We start from the raw sequence: 21,856 nt of genomic DNA, 5'->3' as shown, positions 1-21,856 counted from the left end.
ACTACACATTGGTGCATCAGTTCCAGATAAAAGAAAATGATGAGTTAAAAAACTGTGACCAATGCATAGCCTAGTGAGAACAACTTCCTCCTTCCAAACTTTACGGAAGCTAGATGGCCAAAGTCCAATTTTGGGTTTGATTTGAAAAAAGTTTGTTGTCGCGTTGCTCACTCCAAGTGGACTGCCAGCTGGCACGGAGCCGAGCCTTGAAGACAACACCATAGTCCATGTATGGAATAGGCATAGGAGTGATGGTGCTGAAGCAGACATATTTAGCTGCCATGTCTGCAAGCTTGTTCCTGCGAATACCAACATGGCCTGGTATCCAGAAAAACTGGATTGAAGTAGTTGCTAATGAGAAATGGGCCAGTCGGTTTCGAATATCAGCGAGAATAGGATGTGAGCTAATGTGTAACGATTCCAAGGCAAGTATAGAACAAAGCGAATCAGTATAAATAGTGCAGTTGGAGTACTGCTCAGCTGCAATATGATCCAGGGCAAGAGATATGGCATACAGTTCAGAAATGAACACAGAAGCTGTAGAAGGGATTCTTTGCAATTAATTACATGCAAACCATAGCAGAGCCCACTGAATTACCTGATTTGGAACCATCTGTATAAATGGGAACTGAATGATTGTTTGAAAGATATTCATTGAATAAAAGATGGTACTTCCAATCTGGAGTATCTGCCTTTTTTAGGTGACTGAAAGAAAGGTCACATTTGGGGGCTGTAATAAGCCACGGTGGGATGGGCCGATCTGTGGAATCTGCAATGTTATCCAAGGACAGACCCAATTCATCCAATTGCACCTGGATGCAAAGGCCAAACGGAGCAATGACAGATCGTCTGTTCTGAAAAGTACTGCCCACTGAGGAAGGAAAACACATTTCCAGGTGGGATGCTTTGGTAAGGAATGAAGTTTGAAGTATATTGTAAAGATAGTTGCAAACGGCGAAGGTGTAGAGAAGGTTCATGAGATTCAATGTATATACTTTGAACTGGAGAGGTGCGGAAAGCCCCAGTGCAGAGTCAAGTCCTTGGTGATGAATAGGGTCCAGCATCTTTAAGGCGAGGTCTGGCAGAGCCATAGACCATTGATCTATAATCAAGTTTCGATCTAATAAGAGCACGATATACCTTTAACATTGAACAGAAATCTGCCCCAACTGGTAGAAGAGAGAACACGGAGGATGTTCAGTGCTCTTGTGCATTTGACCGAAGCTGCTTTAAGTGTGGTATAAAGGTCAGTTTATGATCAAAGATAAGCCCCAAGAACTTGTTCTCGGGACCACTGGCAGCAAAACTTCACCGATATGAAGTTCAGGATCAGGGTAAATACCCGTCGACGGCAAAAGTGCATGCATACAGTTTTGAGAGAGAGAAATTAAAGCTGTTTGCCAGAGTCCACTTCCATTACACAATTGAGGGCAGTTTGTAGTTGCCGCTCAATATATCTCATGTTTGACGACTGACATGAGATGTGAAAGTCGTCGACATACAGCCCATTCGCAACAGTGAGAGGGAGTTGTTCAGTGATGGCATTTATCTTTATACTGAAGAGTGTAACACTCAATACACAGCCTTGAGGGACTCCAAGTTTCTGTACAAAAGAACGGGAAAGTTCGAACCCACACGAACTTGGAATCTCCATTAAAATTTTTTTAATAAACATGGGTAGATGGCCACGTAACCCATATGTATGGAGGTCTCACAAAACGACATACCTCCATGTTGTGTTGTAAGCCTTCTCTATGTAAAAGAATATTGATACAAGATGTTGGCAGTTGAGAAAGGCTTCTCTGATAGATGTTTCAAGATGAATTAGGTGGTCTGTGGTGGAGTGCTGTCAATGGAACCGACACTGAGTGGGTGAGAGGAGGTTGTTTGATTCAAGGAACCAAACAAGACGAGCATTAACCATCCTTTCTAATGTCTTACAGAGACAGCTCGTCAAAGCAATTGGACGGTAGTTTGAAGGAATCTTGGGATCTTTCCCTGGCTTAGAGAAAGGTAAAATAATAGCCTGGTGCCAGGCATCAGGAAAAACATTCTCCTGCCAGATCCGGTTGAAAACAATCAGAAGGACATCAAGAGAAGCAGGAGATAGATGGTGCAGCATGTCATAATGAATATCATCAGGTCCAACAGACGTACTGGCAGACCGATGGCCATTTTTAGTTCCACCAGAGTAAAGGGACAATTATACTCAAAGAAACAGTCAGTTCGAAAGGAAAGAGGTGATCGCTCTGCCCGAGTCTTGATGGCCAGGAAGGTGGAGGAACAAGCAGAAGTGCTAGATACCCAGCAAAAGCTTTCACCTAGAGTGTTAGCAATGTTCCGAACATCAGTCACCTCCTGACCATCAGAGAGTAAGATTGAGAGGGGACAGAATTGTAGTGCCCATTAACCTTTGAATCCTGTCCCATATGATCTTGGAACTGGTGGTAGAAGATATGCTGGTTGTGAACTTAATCCAAGATTCCTTCTGGCTTTGACGTCTTACCCACCTAGCATGTGCACGGGCCCGTTGGAAAGCAACCCGGTTTGAAAGTGTGGGATATCTACAAAAAGTATCCTAGGCCCATTTTTGAGCCTTCCGTGCTAAGTGGCAAGGAGGATTCCACCACAGACGAGGATATCGTGGAAAACGTGTCGAGGTTTTAGGAATACACTGAGCAGCTGCATGTGTAGTACAGTCAGTTACCGCTGCTACACAGTCGTCTATTGATGGCTGATTTACAATGGCAGGATCAAATTCTGCAAGAGCAGTGGAAGTGGACCAGTCTGCCTGATCCAGCTTCCACCGGGGCACGTGGGTAGGGTGGCATCGACCACGGCCAGTCTCTCTCAAAAGGATCGGAAAATGATCACTGCCTAGTGGATTACTGTCAACCCTCCATGAAAAATGGGAGAATAATGAAGGGGAGCAAACTGAGAGATCAATAGCGGTAAAGGACTGACTAGGTGCATGAAAGTAAGTGGAAGAACAAGTGTTGAAAAGAGAAAGATTGTGATCAGAGAGCATCCGCTCTACAGATCAACCCCTCCCATCAATAATAGCACTTCCCCAGAGGGGATGATGTCCATTAAAATCCCAGAGGATTAGAAATGGAGATGGCAACTGTTCAACGAGAGCATCAAGATCTGATTGATCATATGTCTCTCCAGGGGACAGGTACAGAGAACAAACAGTGATGGTATGACCCAAGGAAACACGGATGGCTACAGCCTCCAAGGGTGTGTTGAGTGACAAAGACAGGGTGGGCTCATGTTGATCAACCAACAGTGCCACCCCTCCATGTACTCGATCATCACACAACCTGTCATTTCTGTACAGAGAAAACTGCCGAATGGAGACAGTATCAGCAGTTTTGAGAAATGTTTCTTGTAAAGAAAGACAAACAGGATGGTAGGAAGCAATCAGCGTTTTGATATCATCCAGATTAGAACATAAACCTCGACAGTTCCATTGTATCAAGGTGGCCATTTTTAAGAACGGGTAGGTGAAGGGGCTGGAGAACCCTTCGGTTTACGACCCGTCTTTTTTTCTTTACTGTCTTTAGTCGGAGGAGGTCTATCAACCTCCATGGATCCTGCTCTGGGTCGGGTGGGCAGGTTTTTGTTATTGGAAGGGGAATCCAGTGACTGAGGACGTGAACGAATAATTGTTTTGTCTCTTGTGGTGGGAGAAAAAGATGTATCAGAAGAAATGCCTGTATTTGAAACTGAAGGGCGTGGATCTTGAGGTTTGTTGGAAGGTATGGGAGGAACAGAGATGGGTGTGGAAGTCGATTCATCAACCTTTTAACCACGGAGGTCAAAAGGCTTTTCATTTGTTTTGAAAACGATTCTCTTGGAGGTACAGAGAGATCTGTCTGCACTCCCACTGTAGTTGTGGAATGAATGCAGCAGCATATGTCCGAGATGGAGTTGTGGACAGCAATTTCCGAGCCTCAGGATAACTAATGTTATGTGTCGTTTTCAAAAGCTGGACCTCTTTTCCTCCAACCATTTTGGGCAAGAATGAAAGTAAGAGGGTGAGAACCATTGCAGTTTATGCAATGTGGGTTCATGTCACAGTCATAGGCATCGTGGTCTTTGCCTCCACAGCGAGCACATGTCAGGGAACCATGACAAGATGTCTTTGAGTGGCGAATCTCTGACATTGGAAACATCGAAGAGGGTTTGGTATGTATGGCGAACCCTGCAAATGAGATAACCTGCCTTGATGGTGGCAGGTGCGTGGTGAAGTAAATGTTAAAACAAGGGTATTTGTTGGCAGTGTAACTCCATCTTTGCGAGTGGAGATCGCCTCACTGCAGAAACTCCTTGAGTGGAGAGACCAGCAAAATCTCTGACTCGGGAACATTTTTCAAATCCCTTTCAACAATAACTCCTTGTGAAGAATTCAAGGAAGCATGGGTGTAACCTCAATAGGTATATCCCAAATTGCCTTTGAATTCAAGAGGAGTTCACTGTGTTGGAATGTGGATGTTTCAACCAATATGTCACCAGATTGAAGTTTCTTTACTGACTTTGGAGAGCCAGCAAGTCCCTCTAGTCCCTTTTGAATAAAAAAATGGGGCATTTGCCCTAAAGGTTTTTCCGAAAGAGAATGTAATATAAGAAAATGAGGTGCGTGTGTTACTGATGTTGAAGATTGCTGTTCTGAGTATTCAAGGCGTGGTCACTTACCCATTGACTGTTTTTTACAATTTTATTTAAATTTTTGGAGGATCCATAGGAAAAGAAAAATTTCAGTATCCACTGACCCCACCTATCATGGAGCCCTACAAGGGGACGCACTACAAAGTCATGCAAGGACAATGCAGCAATGCCAGGGTTTCGTGAGCACTATACCCAAACACCAGCATCAGGCACAATGTCCACAACACCCGTTGAGAACTTCCAACACTGGTACTTGGTTGACTCTAGCCCAAGTGGACCAGCCGATTGACCCAAGGGGGGCCACCCAAAGGCCGCCCGTCTACAGGAATTCGAGGCCAAAGTGGTGTGTTAGGGTTAGACCCCTCAACCACCAGGATCCTCTCCTCCCCTTCACTGTATGTTTAGATCCCAGAGAAGATAACCAGATAGAACAGAACCTTCCCTGGGAGGTCCCCTCATCACATACAGGAATTCACACCGAGGAGATTCCTGTTAAGTGCAGGATTTTTGTTTCATGATGATGAACATTGAAAAGATTTTGCTCTGTTGACACTAGAGTGTGTTCAAAATCAAAACAAGCATTCTTGGGATATTTCAGATTTATTATAATAAAAGAAGTAATGATTTGACAACTTACAGTAGGCATTACTGTTCTACTTCAAGTAAATACTGTTCTTACCACACCTTAAAGAATTTCTTGAGGTATAATAAATGATATGATAAAAACACAATTTTTAGCATTAAACACCTACTATGTAACCATGGAACTATACTTAATATCCAATGTAGTGAGTGTACCTTCGTGAAATGTAGCAAGCTTCTAGAAAATATCAGAAGCCTTTCACTCACAAAACATCAGTTGTTAAGCTAAATAGTCAATCTAAGAATTAATAAAATCAGAGCCAAATTCAGACTCTGAATAGTCTGAGTGCAAGGTAATTTTGATGATAGATTAAGAATACCATTTCTTTTATTTTACAATTTTTTTATTTGCATAACTTCAAGAACCTTCTAAATGAATATAAATTTTTTAAATAAAATGTTATATTTTATCTGTTATTTTTTCGACCATAAATTGAATACAGATTCATTCCATCTGGTTAATATTTTAACAGCCATCACTAAAACATGCAAAATAAAACTACATTAATTAGAAATTCTCTTTCAGGAATGACTAAATATCATTACAAACAATTACACATTATTTATTCTTATATCAAAAGCTAATATAATTCAAATATACTGGTCATTTAGATTTATTGTTTTACTGTCACTTAGATTATTCTCAAAAATTATCACAGCCAGAATGATTTATGTAAACATAGCATCAAATTAACAACACAATCAATCAAGTTACAACATGCTGCACTCATGAGATGTCCTACTGCTACAGAATAACTTTTAATCTAATACACTTCTAATTTATACATGGTAGTTCTTAAATATGGGTCTTACATTTTTTACTTTCAAAGTCTTGATGAAAGTTAATTATTTTTTGCAGAGGTGTTGTTAGTACTTAATTATTTATTCTAAATATGTAACTTAGGACACAAAATATGTAGATACAAAAAAAAAAACATCCAAAACTAATATAATTTAAATGGCTTTCTAACTAAGCTATATTTGTGTTAAAATAATTTTCTTATCTTGTCAAGATGATCTTAGCTATAGTAAACTAGAAAATTGACACAGAATAACTCAAAACTAATCACAAAAATAATCTAACCAAATAAGGAAGCAATCAATTAAAATATCTTTCTATTGGTTATAAATAACTCAATAATAAATGTCAAAAGCCACATCGAACTATCTGCTGTGTCCACTGAGGGGGATTGAACCCCTTGATTTTAGTGTTGTAAATCCATAGACTTACCACAGTCACAAGGGGAACGTGCCAAAAAGTGTTATTTACATGTATCAAAGATAGTATATGCTTGAAAGGGTGTGTCATTTGAGTTTATGGCATACAGCTCATTAAAGCAAGAAGAATGGATGTTATAAGTTTTCATTTTAGCTTTAGGATATCTAACATACAAGTTCTTGGAAACTTACAAACTAACATAAAGATTAAAAGAAATTCTAAAATGGAAAATATGCCACTTCGAATTTCAACAAAGCTACATAAAAGTTATCTATGCTAGCTGTCCCTAATTTAATAGTAATAGACCAGAAAAGACTGCACCTAGTATCTACCATACAGTCAACTCTTGATCTACACTTATCAGTGAATAATTGGACTGCCCATCACTTTATAATGCTCCCACAATTGAAAGGGCTAGCATTTTTGGTGTAATGGTGCTTTGAACCCACAATTTACAGCATTTATCTAATATTTCCTTTTGAAATTAAAGCTCAAAAATAATATTAAAAGTTTGAATTCTAAACCACTTTTTTAATGCCAGGTTTATTGATATACATTGACAATAGTTTAATTACATTTTGAATGTAACTATAAAAATGTCATGATGTGCATTTTGACCTACCTGTATCAAGAGGATTAATGCACTTTATAGGATTACTAACAGTTTTGGTATTTTCCCTACTACTTAATAAATCAGCAAGCAACTGGTTATTTTCACAAAGATGGTAGTAAAAGGAGTTAAAAACGTTGTTTGAAAAATTAGAAATTTCACATTTCAACTTAACTAATTTTTAAAAGTTAAATATATCATCAGTGCAGTCTAGTTTTGTACAAAAATAAAAGTTGAAACATAATTAGTACAGTAAAACATCATGTGACAATTCATCCAACCTACCTTATATAATGATACCTACCTACCTTGAGGAACAATGAAAATAGCAAACTTTAAAGATGATGCTTTTCTTCTATCCACCACAAACAAACTATATCGAGGGAATTCATTTTGTGGATCACATAAATCCACTGTAACTTCTTCGAGGTGTCTACATAAGCAAAAAGTATGATTTGAAAAATACTTTCTTTAATAAAGCTGACACACTAGTTCCTCTCTTTAGAATGCTACATAACAACAGTATATATATACTCAGTTGTCATTAAATCCTAAAAGTGATTGTATAAAATCACTTTGAAGACTGGCTTAGGGTAGTGTATACAACAAAAAATACAATGGTCATTAAACTGAAATATAAACTCTATATGGCAACATTCATGCCTTTTAAATTGGAATATTTTATAGTGAGCAGTTGCTACCAGCATAATATTTACAAACATATATAAATAACTGAAAACAGGAAATCACATGTTATAAATATATTTTTCATTAGCATAAAAATAAAACTGATGCCACTTTGGTATTTTGTATGAAGTTTCAAAATGTAAGAAAAATGGTAGTTGTCACAGATATTTTAGTTGAAAAGGAACAAATAAGTTGAGTTTTCAAACCACTAATTTTCATACACTATATTTATAACATTTGTCAAAATAAATTTAAAGCAAATAGACTTCAGTTCATGATAAAAAAAAAAAAAAAAAGAAATGAAATTGGCTCACACCTCATTTTGAAAACTTGGATTACAGAAATAAATAGAGATAAAGCACACAATGTTTAAAGTATCTAACATAAGAATATATTCAGTAAATGTTTCTTATTGCAGTGTCAATAATGTTACTAATTACTATATAATTTATACTTTATTTATCTTCATAAACATTAGATTTTGCTGCACTATCTATAGCTTCCTGTTATTTTATTCTACAGTTAAGTAGTAACGTCTTATAGTACGTTATTTTAAATGTCAATATAAAGTTACATTGTCAGAGCCATTCAATGGGCTGTCACTTGCTACAAGTCACTGTTAAGGGTGGGGTAGGAATGATATTGTATTTTACATATAGCCATGTCAAGTTTACCAAGGGAAATGAAATAAATTATATTAAAGCAAACACCTAGTTTTTATGTATTCTGTATGCAAGTTATATTTTTTGTTTCTTTATTAGTTTTACTGGTTAGAATATATATTCTTATTAATTTTTCATACTGTATTATTATATATGTTGTTTTTTGCAATGTTACTTTATTAAATGGATATAAAGCTAATGGAAGCCTTCTTGGATGACCCAAGCTCATGAGATACTTGTGAGATCATAGTCAAAATATAACCAAGGGCGAGAAGGGTACTCAAGCTGATGAAACAATGCATTCTATGTTCATTATTAGGTTATCTTTTAGTTCTGATCTATATAGTATATAGAAACTTTGGTTTGATAAGAAGTTAAATTGTTTGTTTTTGAATTTCGCACAAAGTTACTCGAGAGCTATCTGTGCTAGCCGTCCCTAATTTAGCAGTGTAAGACTAGAGGGAAGGCAGCTAGTCATCACCACCCACTGCCAACTCTTGGGCTACTCTTTTACCAACAAATAGTGGGATTGACTGTCACATTATAATGCCCCCATGGCTGAAAAAGTGAGCATGTTTGGTGCGACGGGATGCAAACCCGCAACCATCAGATTACGAGCCACACGCCTTAATGCTCTTGGAAATGCTGGGCCAAGAAGTTAAATATAATCTGTAATCATTTTAAGACAAAGCTATGAATGCCTGTTTCCAAAGTAATATGGTCTAGTCTTTTGCACGTTCTTTCTCTTTAGTTTGTCTTTAACTATAGCTAAAACATAAATTATAAATTCAAAATGCTTTGTAAAAGAACTATATGTTAAAAAGAGAATTATAATGTCCATTGAAAAGTAACGTATTTTATAATTTTTGCTTTTAATAACATATGTTTAGAGTAACTTGTATATTACTAAAATTATACAAGGTTTACACTATTCATAACAGATAACTTCTCATAATAAAGTTTGTTTCTGGTTAATTTTTGGTACAACACCTGAATGGCTGGTTTTAGCCATGAGGAAAAAAGCATTTTAACTCATATCAAAAGTTAAAGTAATAATATAGAATACGGTATTAGCTTACTTAGATGTTAGCTTGGAACGAAGAAAAGCATAGTGCTGTAAAGACTGAATAGATTTTATCACAGCATCTGGGGATTCTAATCGAACAGGTAATCCATCTTCACTCAAGCACAACTCAAGCACCTGGAGGAACATGAAAAAATATATAAAATGATTAACTTTGTAATTTAAATTATTCTAAATTAGGGTCTAATGATTTTTACAGCTACTAACTTGTAAATGTAAAATCACTGATTTGTGAATTCTTAAACTAAATACTCCAAAACAAGGAAGGATGCTCAACATGTCTTTACAATCCAGACTAATAACTGGTTCAAGTTCAGTACTTTCTAATGCATTTTAACTAATAAATAAATAGTAGTTTTTATATAGATATTCAAATTATATTGTAATGTATTACTGTTTAAAAACCAGAAAATCATTTAATGTTTCCACAACTCTTTAAACAGAATCACATTTAATGAGAAATTTAAAATATTATCACAATAAAGAAACTATCCAAATTGCTATGCTTCCTTGATGCATGGAATTATTCTAACCTACCATGGATCTTCATATATACTTTGGAAATGAGCATTAGGCCTTTCCAATTGGGAAATTTTGTACTGCAATCCCCCAAAATACATTTAAATGTTACAAACTATATAATTATATAACACTATTTCTCAAACTTTACATTTTGTTACTTTTCTAGAGTTGTTCCAATTATTTGTATATGTATCTGTATTTCCATACAATTAAAAGTACCAAACATAGCTGATTTGTTTGCTTCTAGTTTCACCTTTGGCAAATACAAGTTCTTAGTCACTAAATATTTTTAAATCTAGCAAATAACACATAGTACACACACTGTATATTTAAAAGCAAATATACCTACCAACATTACACAGAAAAAACAAAATATCTGTTATTAATTTATAGTCAATTATTCAAGGTGTTCATTCTTCATAAAATACAAATGAAAAAATGGTACATTGTTAAAATTGCCATAAATCATGGCAATGGTAAGATTCTGTTTGCATGCAAGTTTTACAATACTTTTAACTTTTATAAAAATGAACAAAGAAACTCAAGATAAACTACAGAAATATGTAGACTTAACCTGCAAGCTCTTTTTGTTTCTTAAAGTCTTTTTGCAATCATGAACATTCTTCTACTGATCATAGCTCTGTATGCAAATAAAGTTAAATGTTACTGATTTTGAAGCCTAATTAAGTAATCCTACTTTTCAAAATACCCTACAGAAGATATCAGACCAATCAATTCACATCTATTCCTAACTCTATAAAGAAGTGGGAGGAATCTAAGAAAATGTTTTACTTGTTGTTACCTTTCAATCACTTTGACTTAGTGAATTTTCCTTCAGAGTTACTACTTCCAACAGTATTGATATATGTGATACTATACATTTTTTATCTACAACACAAATGTATGGTAATTGTTAAGCACTAGGTTTTATTACCAATAACACTGTTTGAGTTTGAAGAACAAAAGCAGTGGAAAGACTTTAAAAAATTGACTTAGACAAAATACATGGTTGAAAAAATTGTCAGTATTTTATAATTAATATTTTGAATTACATAAACATTATTTCACTCATTAATTAATTTTAATTACAAGTTTTTGCAATCAAGGTATCATGGAACAAAGAATTGCAACATCAATTATCGCACGAGAAACATTTTCCTTAAACAAATGATATCATTACGACTATATGTTGATGAATACCCATATTGATCAACCAACTCAATTCCATATCAAGTATTAAAAAATATCCCTTACACTTTGTGTTCCTGGGAGTTTCTTGAACTTAGTACAAACCACCATAAAAACTGGAAATATCACAGATGATTGACCTTCATCAGATTCTTCTTCTGCATCTGTACATCGATGAATACGAACTATCCAACCCCTTACAGACAAAAAAAATTAGTTGTTTTTAAGAGTAGAGCTATATATAATGGGCTATATGTGCTGAGTCCACTATAGAAATCAAACACCAGATTTTAGCATCATACACCTTTAAACTTAATAATGAGTCATTAGAGGACTACCATTAAACAAACCCAATATTTAACATTTAGTTAAAATGAATATTTTCCCTAAAGTTATATAAATAATTTAAATAAATCACTTTTACTTTCACTCCCCCACCCCTTTTCTAAGTAATCAGATACATTACATCAATGTAGATAATTAGCCAGTTTGTATCAATTTATCAATTGACAATATCTTTTAGTAACTAAAGTAGAATGCTCACCATTGTAAATACACAACTACTTATAAGTGTACTCATTTTTGTGTATTAATATTCTATGTGGATCCAAAGAGCTAATGAGTTGAAACACTTCCATACTATACAAATAACATACTAAATATTTCTCCTAAACTTAGTTCCACTACATTTTAATGATCATTTGGCCAACAAACCTCATGTTGAAATAATGTTGATTATTTATAATGCCAAATTTACAAAGAGCATCTTTACAAAACTGGATAAGCTTATAGTTAACAGTACAGTTTGTTGTATACAAAAAAGAATTTGCTAAAGCTTTTGTACTCATGATGTCTGGAAAACATCAAAGTATCCTGACTTAGAGAAGTCAATGTGCAAGGTGAAGTTAATGTGAATAATAAAAATACATTCATAGATTGTACAGTTTGCAAACTGTATTTGATAACCTCTATAACCTCCAAAATACATATCTCAAATTCTTCTGTCTTCCTGTATATCTAGTACATTCTATACTCTAACATAAACTGTTATGAAATCAGCAGCATAGGGTAACACAAAATTGTGATACCTCTAACATCAAATGCTTAATATCATGTTAAATGGCACTCTGTACAGGGTTGTAGCATGCACACTTTGACCCAACCCTCCACATCTGTGAACATATTATTAACAAACAGAACTAACTCAAATATACTAAACAGACAAAAACTTGTGAAATATTAATGGGATTATGACCAAAAATTCTGTTACAATGAAGATATCAAACTGATAATTCAACATTTTCTAATGATTTTAATTTTAGTTTTCTGGTGTCTTGATTAGTGGCCTATTCTGTTTCTAGTCAGTTTGTATAATGAATTGTTCTGATACACATGATTTTAAATTAAGTTCTGATCCATATAGCTATCATATCTTATATCAGAAGTTCTAAGTAATACTGTTCATGTTTCTCTTCAAAAGAAAGATGTGAAATTATTAAAAAATATTTGTCTTTTTTGTTGTAATTCAAAACATACTTCTATAGTAATAATTATAATACATTTAACCTGTATGGAAAACAAAATAATTCATATATTTCAAACAAAGCAACAACTCACATTATTGTCCAAAGAACAAAGCCTGTACTTTTGGCAAGATTGTGCAGATGTCTTACAAATAACATGACAAACAAGGAATGTTATATTGCAGTTTGCAACTATTAATTTCACAAAACTCCACCTCGTGTATAATATTCTTGATATAATATACATACATAAACTGCTAAAACAGTACATGTTATTCAAAATTAATTTCTCTAATAGTAACATATTTGTTTTCAAATTAGTAATTATATATTTGGTCATTGTGTATGTCTAAATAGGATTCACACAACTTTAGTAATACAGTTTTAAAATGGCATACACAAGTGAGATTTATATATTAAAGAAATTGATGTTTTATAATAATTATCAAGCAAGAGAGTATTGAGTATGGTTTCCAATAACCTTGGATACATTCAATCCCATGGATGAGAGAGTCCTTTGGGTAATGACTTCAGGTAACTTTTGTTACCAGTCTTCTCTTGCTTGAATTAAGACAGCTGGTGTATTTAGCAGTACACATTTATCATGCTTTCACCAAGGTCCACATCATCAAATTCTCACTGAGGTTGATGTCACTGCAGGGGCATAGCCAAGAAAGGGTTAAAACTCCCCCCATGGACCCAAACTTTTTAGACAAGTTCAGTTGCTACCTGTGAAGTTTCATAAAGATCCATGATTGCATGGCAGATAATTTCACACACAACAAATGGTCAAATGCAAATTTCTGATTGAACACTCTTAATACAGCAAGTTTTGTCAAAACTAGAGAAACACAATCACATACCTATGAAAGGCTCAAATGCCTGTTCGTTTCTGCCAGGACATCTACAACACAGTTTGGTTCAACTTTAATATCACGGTGAATGTATAATGAGGCCAGGCCATTCAATCAATTTTCAGTGATGGTATTTCTCAAATGTGTTTAGTCTTCTGAGAGTTGAAAACGAACGCTCCACTGAGCTTGTTGACACAGGCAGAGTGGCAAATGCTTTGAACATCTAGAAATGACTGGGATCATTTCTGCATTGCACATTGCATATACGACATTTTTTGGTCTCTTGTTCACAAGTGATTTGTACCAAACCTTAAGTTCACCTACTGCAGCTAGTGAAGTGCTGTCAATGTCAGCCTTGTATATATTGACCAACTCTTTAATTTGGTCACATTGCTGTGCTGTAGGTTCTGACTGTTTTGTGGTAGATTCTGATGGTAGTAGACACATGAAGGTTGTAAGGAGAGTTTTGTGACTGAACAGATGGTCATATATAGTTATGTGAAGAAGTTAGGACACCCTATGAAAGCCTTTGTATTTGTGTAACATTTTTTGGATATATAGATATTTAATCCCAATTTTAACAATACTGAGAGATTATAGGAATATAACTAAACAATTAAAACTGAAGAAAAGACTTTTCAAGATCTTCTGTAAATGTAGTTCTACAAAAATGCATATTCTAACTGAGGAAAAAGTTAAGACACCCTACCCCCTAATAGCTAGTGTCACCCCCTTTGGCTGAAATAACTGCAGTGAGATGCTTCTTGTAACCATCTACCAGTCTCTGACACTGGTCTGAAGAAAGTTTGCCCCACTCCTCAATGCAGGATTCTTTCAGCTGTGAGATGTTTGAGGGGTTTCTTGCATGTACAGCCCATTTCAAGTCACCCCACAGCATCTCAATAGAATTAAGATCTGGGCTTTGACTCGGCCATTCCAGGACTCTCCATTTCTTAGTTTTCAGCTAGTCCTTGGTGGATTTATGGTATGTTTTGGATCATTGTTGTGTTGCAGGGTCCAGTTCTGCTTCAGCTTTAATTTTTGTGCAGATGGTCTCATATGATCCTTAAGCACCCTCTGATACACAGTAGAATTCATGGTGGATTCTATTATTGTGAGCTGTCCAGGTCCTGCTGCAGCAAAGCAGCCTCAAACCATGACACTTCCACCACCATGCTTCACATGTGGTATGAGGTTCTTTTCTTGGAATGCTGTATTTGGTTTACACCAAACATGCCCTCTGTTCTGGTGTCCAAATAATTCAATATTAAACTCATCTGTCCAAAGAACATTATTCCAGAAGTCCTGGTCTTTCTCTACATTCTCTCTGGCAAACTTCAGTCTGGCTTTGATGTTTCTCTTAGAGAGCAAAGGTTTCCTCCTTGCACACCTCCCATGCAAGTTAAATTTGTGCAGTCTCTTTCTGATTGTAGAGGCATGCACTTTCACATCAACAGTAGCCAGAGCCTGCTGTAGGTCCCATGATGACATTTTAGGGTTTTTGGAGACCTCTTTTAGCATCTTGCAGTCTGCTCTCGGGGTGAACTTGCTTGGACGACCAGACCTGGGCATGTTGGCAGTTGTTTTGAAAGCCCTCCACTTGTTGACTATTTTCCGGACAGTGGAATGGCCGATTTCAAAATCTTTTGGGATCTTTTTAAATCTCTAACCAGACTCATAAGCTGCTACAATTTTCTTTCTGAAGGCCTCAAACAGCTCTTTTGCTCTCACCATGGTGCTCACTCTCACTTTAACAGTCAGGAGCACACCAAACTAAATGCCTGAGGTTTAAATAGGGCAAGCCTCATTCAATATGCTGAGTAACAATTTTCTAATCATGTGCACCTGGTGTGATACACCTGTGTGTGAGTTGAGCCATTTTGAGTAGGAATAAATGTGGGAGTGTCCTAACTTTTTCCTCAGTTAGAATATGCATTTTTTGTAGAATTACATTTATGGAAGATCTTGAAAAGTCTTTTCTTCAGTTTTAATTGTTTAGTTATACTCTTATAATCTCTCAGTATTGTTAAAATTGAGATTAAATATCTATATATCCAAAAAATGTTACAAAAATACACAGAGTTTCACAGGGTGTCCTAACTTTTTCACATGACTGTATTTGTGAAAGAAAGTGATCAACAAATGGTACAAATACAACAATATGAATGTACTCCTCAGGGCTAGTGGTTTGTGGGTTAGCATGGTACATCTGTCTTTTAGCCTGCCTTGGCATTATGATGTCAATTTGAAGCTCACAGAGTTTGAGCCTCACAAAAAATGTTGTTAACTTTATTCACGGTATTATTTCTGAGTGAACGGATTAAATCTTCCACTATTTCTGTGTGATGCATCGCAGCACCTAAATCAATTTTCTGTTGCTGCAGTAAGTTGCACAGAGGTAAACTAAAGGAAAACAATTTAGTAATGGTAAGTAGAGTGATGATGAATTCTGGCTGTATTATAGAACACAACAATTGATTGGCTTGCATGGCAGAATCTCTGTCTTGCCAACCTGATATGGTAATCAAGGGCATCTGCAATTACATAGATTAATTCTAGAAAGACAATGAATGAGTCATGCCTCTCAACCTACTGGGTAGGGCAGAAACCTTTCAAACTTCAAAATGTGCCTTCATTTGGGTGTATTGAGAAAGTTTTCAATACTAGAAATTACTCCCATGCAATTTTGCACAGGAACTTCTTTACAAGCATCAGAAATTGCCAAGTTTAGGGAATGGGCACTACAGTGTACATAGGGTGCAAGTGGGAATGTATCAGTTATGTATCTCTGGACACCACTGAATTTTCCACTCATAGAGGCAGCACCGTCGTACCCTTGTCCTCGCAGGTAAGCCATGTCAATACCATATTTTGTCAGACTGGTTATGATAACATCAGCCAGGTTTCTGCCTGCCACATCATAAACAGGCATATATTGCAAAAAATCTTCTCTCATTGCAACAGAGTTGTCATTGGCATGCAAATATCTAACACACAGCGAAAACTGTTAAATGCCTGAAATATCTGTTGTTTCATCAGCTAATATTGAGAAACACTTTGCAGCATTAACCCTGTTGACAAAAGCATCAAGAACATGAGTATTACAGGCAATGATGATTTCATTTGGAATTTGAGGACTCAGATACATAGTATTTCCCTTTGTACTCTTAAGGCTTGCTGAAAGCTTGACATCACCCTTTGCCCTGTAGTGCAAAATTGCCTAAAAATTTCCATCATTATTGATGGGCTCCTCATCAGAATCACCAACAAACATTGGACCAGAATCATATTTTCCCCTCAAAGCTAAACCCTGTCTCCCACACAGAAATACAGTATCAATAATAGGCATTAAATATTGCCAGTTCTGTTCAATTTCTTGCTTGTAAGTTGCATCAAGTTGCAAGTGCACAGATGAACTTGTGTTTACAACCTGGAGAAAATTGTTAGCTTTTTCTTTGCTGTCTTGGTGATACTGTTTCAATTCATGTGCCTTGAAGTCTTCAACAGCATTCTTCCAGCTTGTGTATGGAAATTTCACTAGTTGGCCCAATTTCTGGCTTTCAACACCAGCACCATCAGAAGCAAAATGACAGCAGTACTTGCAGAAAGCACCCTTTGCATGTTGAATGTAGAGTAGCCATCTCCACTGTGAAAGCCAATGATGCAGAGTGTTTGCATGATTTTTAATGCAAAATTAATATAATGAGGAGTCGACTTACCTGTTTACCAATGCTGACATCATCAGAAATGTAACTTCCAATGTCCCAGACTGGACCTGAGGTGGTAGTGGCAGCACTGGTAGAAGACCACAGTGATGACTCTGACAATTCAGTTAACAATTCTGATTCAACCTGATTGGCTGCAGCAGACTAATCAGGTTCAGCCTCAAGAATGGGTTTAAAGAACCCATGCAGTGTCTCTTGCTTTTTCAGGCTTGACACAGTGAATGATTGTTTATTACAACTTCTGTTTGTTAATGTCACATTCTTTTTGTCAACGTCACATTTACAGTATCATTGGCACCACCTATAGTGAATGATTCACTAGAGATGGCATCAATGGTACTAGATTAGTGCCATGGTGCTGCCAGCTTGCTGCAGTGCCACCCATTGTTTACTTGTGAAGTCAATTCTTGAAATTCAGGGAATCTGAACATACACTGTCCATGTTATTTGAATACAGATTATAGACACTGTACATATATGTTGCACTCTCCTGAATGACTCTATATTTTATATGTTGATGACAGGACTGTAGGCCTACTTTGCTGGGCCTGATAACTTTAAGTATGTATATATATAGACCTATATATTTATTTATGATTAAAAAAATAAAACAAACACCTAAGTGTACCATTCTGAAATTTGCCAAAAAAGGTGGCCTCAGAATGCATAATTCAGGCTTTTCTTTTATGTTTTTATTAAAAATCTTCCTGGGGGGCATGCCCCTGGACCTCTCCTAGCATGGCTTCTCACCAGTTGTGCTTGTGTCAAGCACTCAAACTAACCCCCCCAAATGGCCATTTCTGGCTATGCCCCAGTGTCACTGTGACACTTGTACTAACCATCTTGGTACCAGAAGATCTAAAGATGTATTATAGAAGTTGGCTGATATATAGTCTCTCACCAGCCCTGTCATCCAGAGTATCCAAGATAACTGGAGTTCATAATTTGCCTCTTTTAAGGAAAACACAGCCTAAATCATCTTCCTAAGATAATTATAAAGCAGTTTGTATTCTCTAATGCAACTTAAGTCTCATAATGAGACACAAAACTTAAAATGTTTAAAAAATGTATTACACTATGTTTACAATACTTTTGCACTACATACATCACTTAACAACTCAATATAAAAGTTAGGACACAGTCCAGTGCAATAAAACAGGTTTTAAACAATGCTTTGGATAAATGGGTAATTCTCTTGATTCTAAAAACAATAAAATATGAATAATGTTAATTCACTTTCAATAACTATTTTGACTGGTTTGGGCCCATTTTGTATAGCTGTGAGGTTTTGTATTCCACTGCTCTAGTTACATGAAAGAAAACAAAACAAAACAGCTTGGTGTCACTAAAGAATTTAAACAAAAAATTATTGTTCAAAAGAAAGTCATTTACTTGCTGGGTTGTTTTTCAAGAAATAAAAAATATATTCAGAGCACAGCAACTAATAATCAAAATTGGTTTTCTTATACAGGAAAAAAACTGCCACTCAAATGTACAACTATGTAGATGATCAGTAGAAATGTAATGAATTAAATGAACACAAATTAAACAAGTTTACAGACAAATGTAAAGTACTGATTATTATTAAGATACTTTATCAATATTATTTCAACCACATTTCCTATTTGTTAGAAATATGATATTACTAGTCTAGCTGCAGCAATAAACAAACCTACTCATTAGTAAACCAGGACAGTAACTTTTCCAATATATGTTCCTGAAGTAGCGATATGCAGATATAACGCCCACCAAGACGAAGTACTCTCTTAATTTCGCCAAACATTTTCTCTATTTTCTGAACTGTTTCCTCTGAAGCATCTGTCATCAATGCATCCAGAGTACCTTTGTCTAAAACCACAGTAAATTCACCATCTTTAAAAGCCATCTGCAAAATCACAATTTCCATTTAATACATCAACAGGTATCAGCTTAATGTAGTTCAAGCACCACACTAGATACTACAGTTAAACATTTTCATATAAAATTATTTGTTAAACTGATGATTAAAAACATTATTAGAAGTCAACATTCATTGTCCCAACATCAAAATAATTTAATGGGTCTGATTATTTAGTTATATAAAATGTTATAGTAAATTAAGGTTTATAACATTTTTACTGTTCTATTGAAGAATTTGGAAAACACAGGCACACAACATATACAGTAACTCTGAACACACATTTGTACAGAGAAATACAATATAGATAAGCACAATGTTTATAATATACATTGCTCAATCATTAATGGAGGATCAGCTTTCTATGACTTACATGTGATTATAAGGCATAATCACTGTTATTAAATTATGCTAAAAGTTCATTTTTATTTTTAAAAAAATAATGGCAGATCGTTGTCATATAATAAGATATATGCATTTAATTGCATATAGAATTAAGGGAAACACTGTGCTTTTAGTAAACACTTTGAATGAGAGCAAAGAGAGTAAATATATCTAGAATGATCACGAAACCCACCAAAACCATGAAAAAAAAACATTTTAGCATTCCTATGATTTTGAAGGCATTATGCTGGTCAAACAACAGATGTTAATAGTATGTGCAGTTGGCCAAAAACCTGGACTTGGTAAGTTAATACCAACAAATCATGATTTTATCAAAAAACATCATGAGCAGAACCTGACTATTCTCTCTCCATCATACTTCAGCCACAGACAGTTACTTGGCTAGGAACTTTGAAAGAGTCTGTTTCATTTGTTTTAATTGTATTCATGATTAGCCTATCTTTTTTAAGACTTTATGCCTACTTTCTTTCAACTTTTCATCTGTGACACAAAAAAAAAAAAAAAAAATGACAAAGCTTACTTGGCTATTCTAAATCCACATCTTACATCAAAAATAGTATAACATACCAAAATATTTAAAATGTAAAGTGCAATTGTGGCATTATCAAAATCTTTTGAGTAGCAATCTATTGTTAGTTGTGAAAAGTTGGTAAACAGTGTGTATGGTTTGGATGATCATAACACCAAGGAACTCAAAATACGATACTTGTAAACATACTCCTCATAACTTATATAGGACTCTGAAGTGTTACTATCTTTTCTTGTACCAAACAGATGCACTGGCTTAGATTTCTTAATTTTGATGAAAGTTTTGAGTGAAAACTTTCATGTTTCAAAGTTTAAATGAACCAAGTGGTGACTGTTTTTGTATAACTAAGAAATACTCAAAGTCATTCATGTCCATTGGTTTAAAAACTTTTCAGCAAAGTATTCATGTGGACATGAGTACAAGTACATGCACATGGGCTTAAAATGTCTTGCATGTATTTAATAACCATTCCTCTTTTCTATAGTTCTTATGTATTTTCTCTTGATCATTGAAATCAACTAGTTGTCTGTGGTAGTTGATGAATTTATCGAGCCACATGCTGCAATGTACCACATGTTTCATGAAGAAATTTGCATGGGACAAAACCATTATCTAAGAGGCTTGTTGCCCTATTGCTTTTAGTAATACAATGTACATAACAAAATTTAAAACTTAATATTTAGCTTATAAAAACATAATTCTAGAAAAATGCTTACTTACTTACATGGGCTTCCTAAAAATAACTAATATTCAAAGAATTTGTTAAAATATACCATCAGCCTTGAAACTAAATCTTACTTCCAACATGTCCATTTTTTGATACTTCATTCCTGGTCTTCTTCTAGAATATTTTTCAATCATCTGGTGAATCACAACATCACTGATGTCAATACTGGTGTTTTGATGGAAACCAACATCATACAAATCTGCACTCAGGCTAGAATTTCCGCAACCTACAACCAACAATTGATCTGATGTCCGAACATACTTATGCAACAGTCCACACAGTTGAGGATACTCACCATACCTAAAACATCAACCAACTACATGTGTAACATCACCCTATGCAGTTTAGAAAACGTTTTATACAAGTTTCTATACCAAGGCAAATTCATTTGTATCCTGCTCAACTCATTTAATTTTATACCTACATTCAAAGATGAATAATATATTGATGCTTGTCATTTTTTCCTCTAACTATTTTAAAATATTTACCACATTTTTACCAGCAAAATGCAAGTACTGTTACAACTTACATGTGACAGTAGATTTCATTCTTAACTTTTTGCTACTGCACTAAAGGAAAGCATTATACTAAATTAGTGCTGTTTGGGTAACAATATCTATTAAATTAGGAATATCATTACACTATTAATATCTTTCTCTTTTAACTGGTAAAAGGTAAACTAATATTTTATATCACAGTCAAATTCTAGAAAAATAAATACATAAACATCAAATAGTACATATCTGTAAATAAAAAGTATTTTATGACTTATATCACATAATATATCTCTGCACTGAGTTGTTAAAATTACTGGCATACTATATTGAAATCAACCACATTTGTAGTTTTCAACATAAAATTAGTATTATACTAGCAGGTCATTTATTTTTCCAGTAACCTAAATAATTGAT

The 21,856-nt window shown here is 35.1% G+C and overlaps 1 protein-coding gene across 2 annotated transcripts in view; it reads right to left on the bottom strand.

Moving 5' to 3' along the window:
* The window catches only part of LOC143251977 (eEF1A lysine and N-terminal methyltransferase), a 47,009-nt gene that overhangs the window by 23,379 nt on the left and 1,774 nt on the right, over window positions 1-21,856 (bottom strand). Inside the window, exons 2-6 of one of the 2 annotated variants that reach the window (XM_076503412.1) lie at window positions 21,017-21,245; window positions 19,064-19,272; window positions 11,352-11,481; window positions 9,571-9,692; window positions 7,447-7,575 (exon numbers count right to left, since the gene is read on the bottom strand). In XM_076503412.1, coding sequence (XP_076359527.1) covers window positions 7,447-7,575; window positions 9,571-9,692; window positions 11,352-11,481; window positions 19,064-19,272; window positions 21,017-21,245 — 819 coding nt within the window. Of the gene's footprint in view, window positions 1-7,446; window positions 7,576-9,570; window positions 9,693-11,351; window positions 11,482-19,063; window positions 19,273-21,016; window positions 21,246-21,856 lie in introns of those variants that run through there. The other variant, XM_076503413.1, reaches the window with a different exon arrangement.

This window comes from Tachypleus tridentatus, chromosome 6, assembly GCF_004210375.1.
Source record: "Tachypleus tridentatus isolate NWPU-2018 chromosome 6, ASM421037v1, whole genome shotgun sequence".
Classification (NCBI taxonomy): domain Eukaryota; kingdom Metazoa; phylum Arthropoda; class Merostomata; order Xiphosura; family Limulidae; genus Tachypleus; species Tachypleus tridentatus.
The sequence above is the reverse complement of the archived record's forward strand: the minus strand, read 5'-3'. Positions and strand labels throughout refer to the sequence as shown.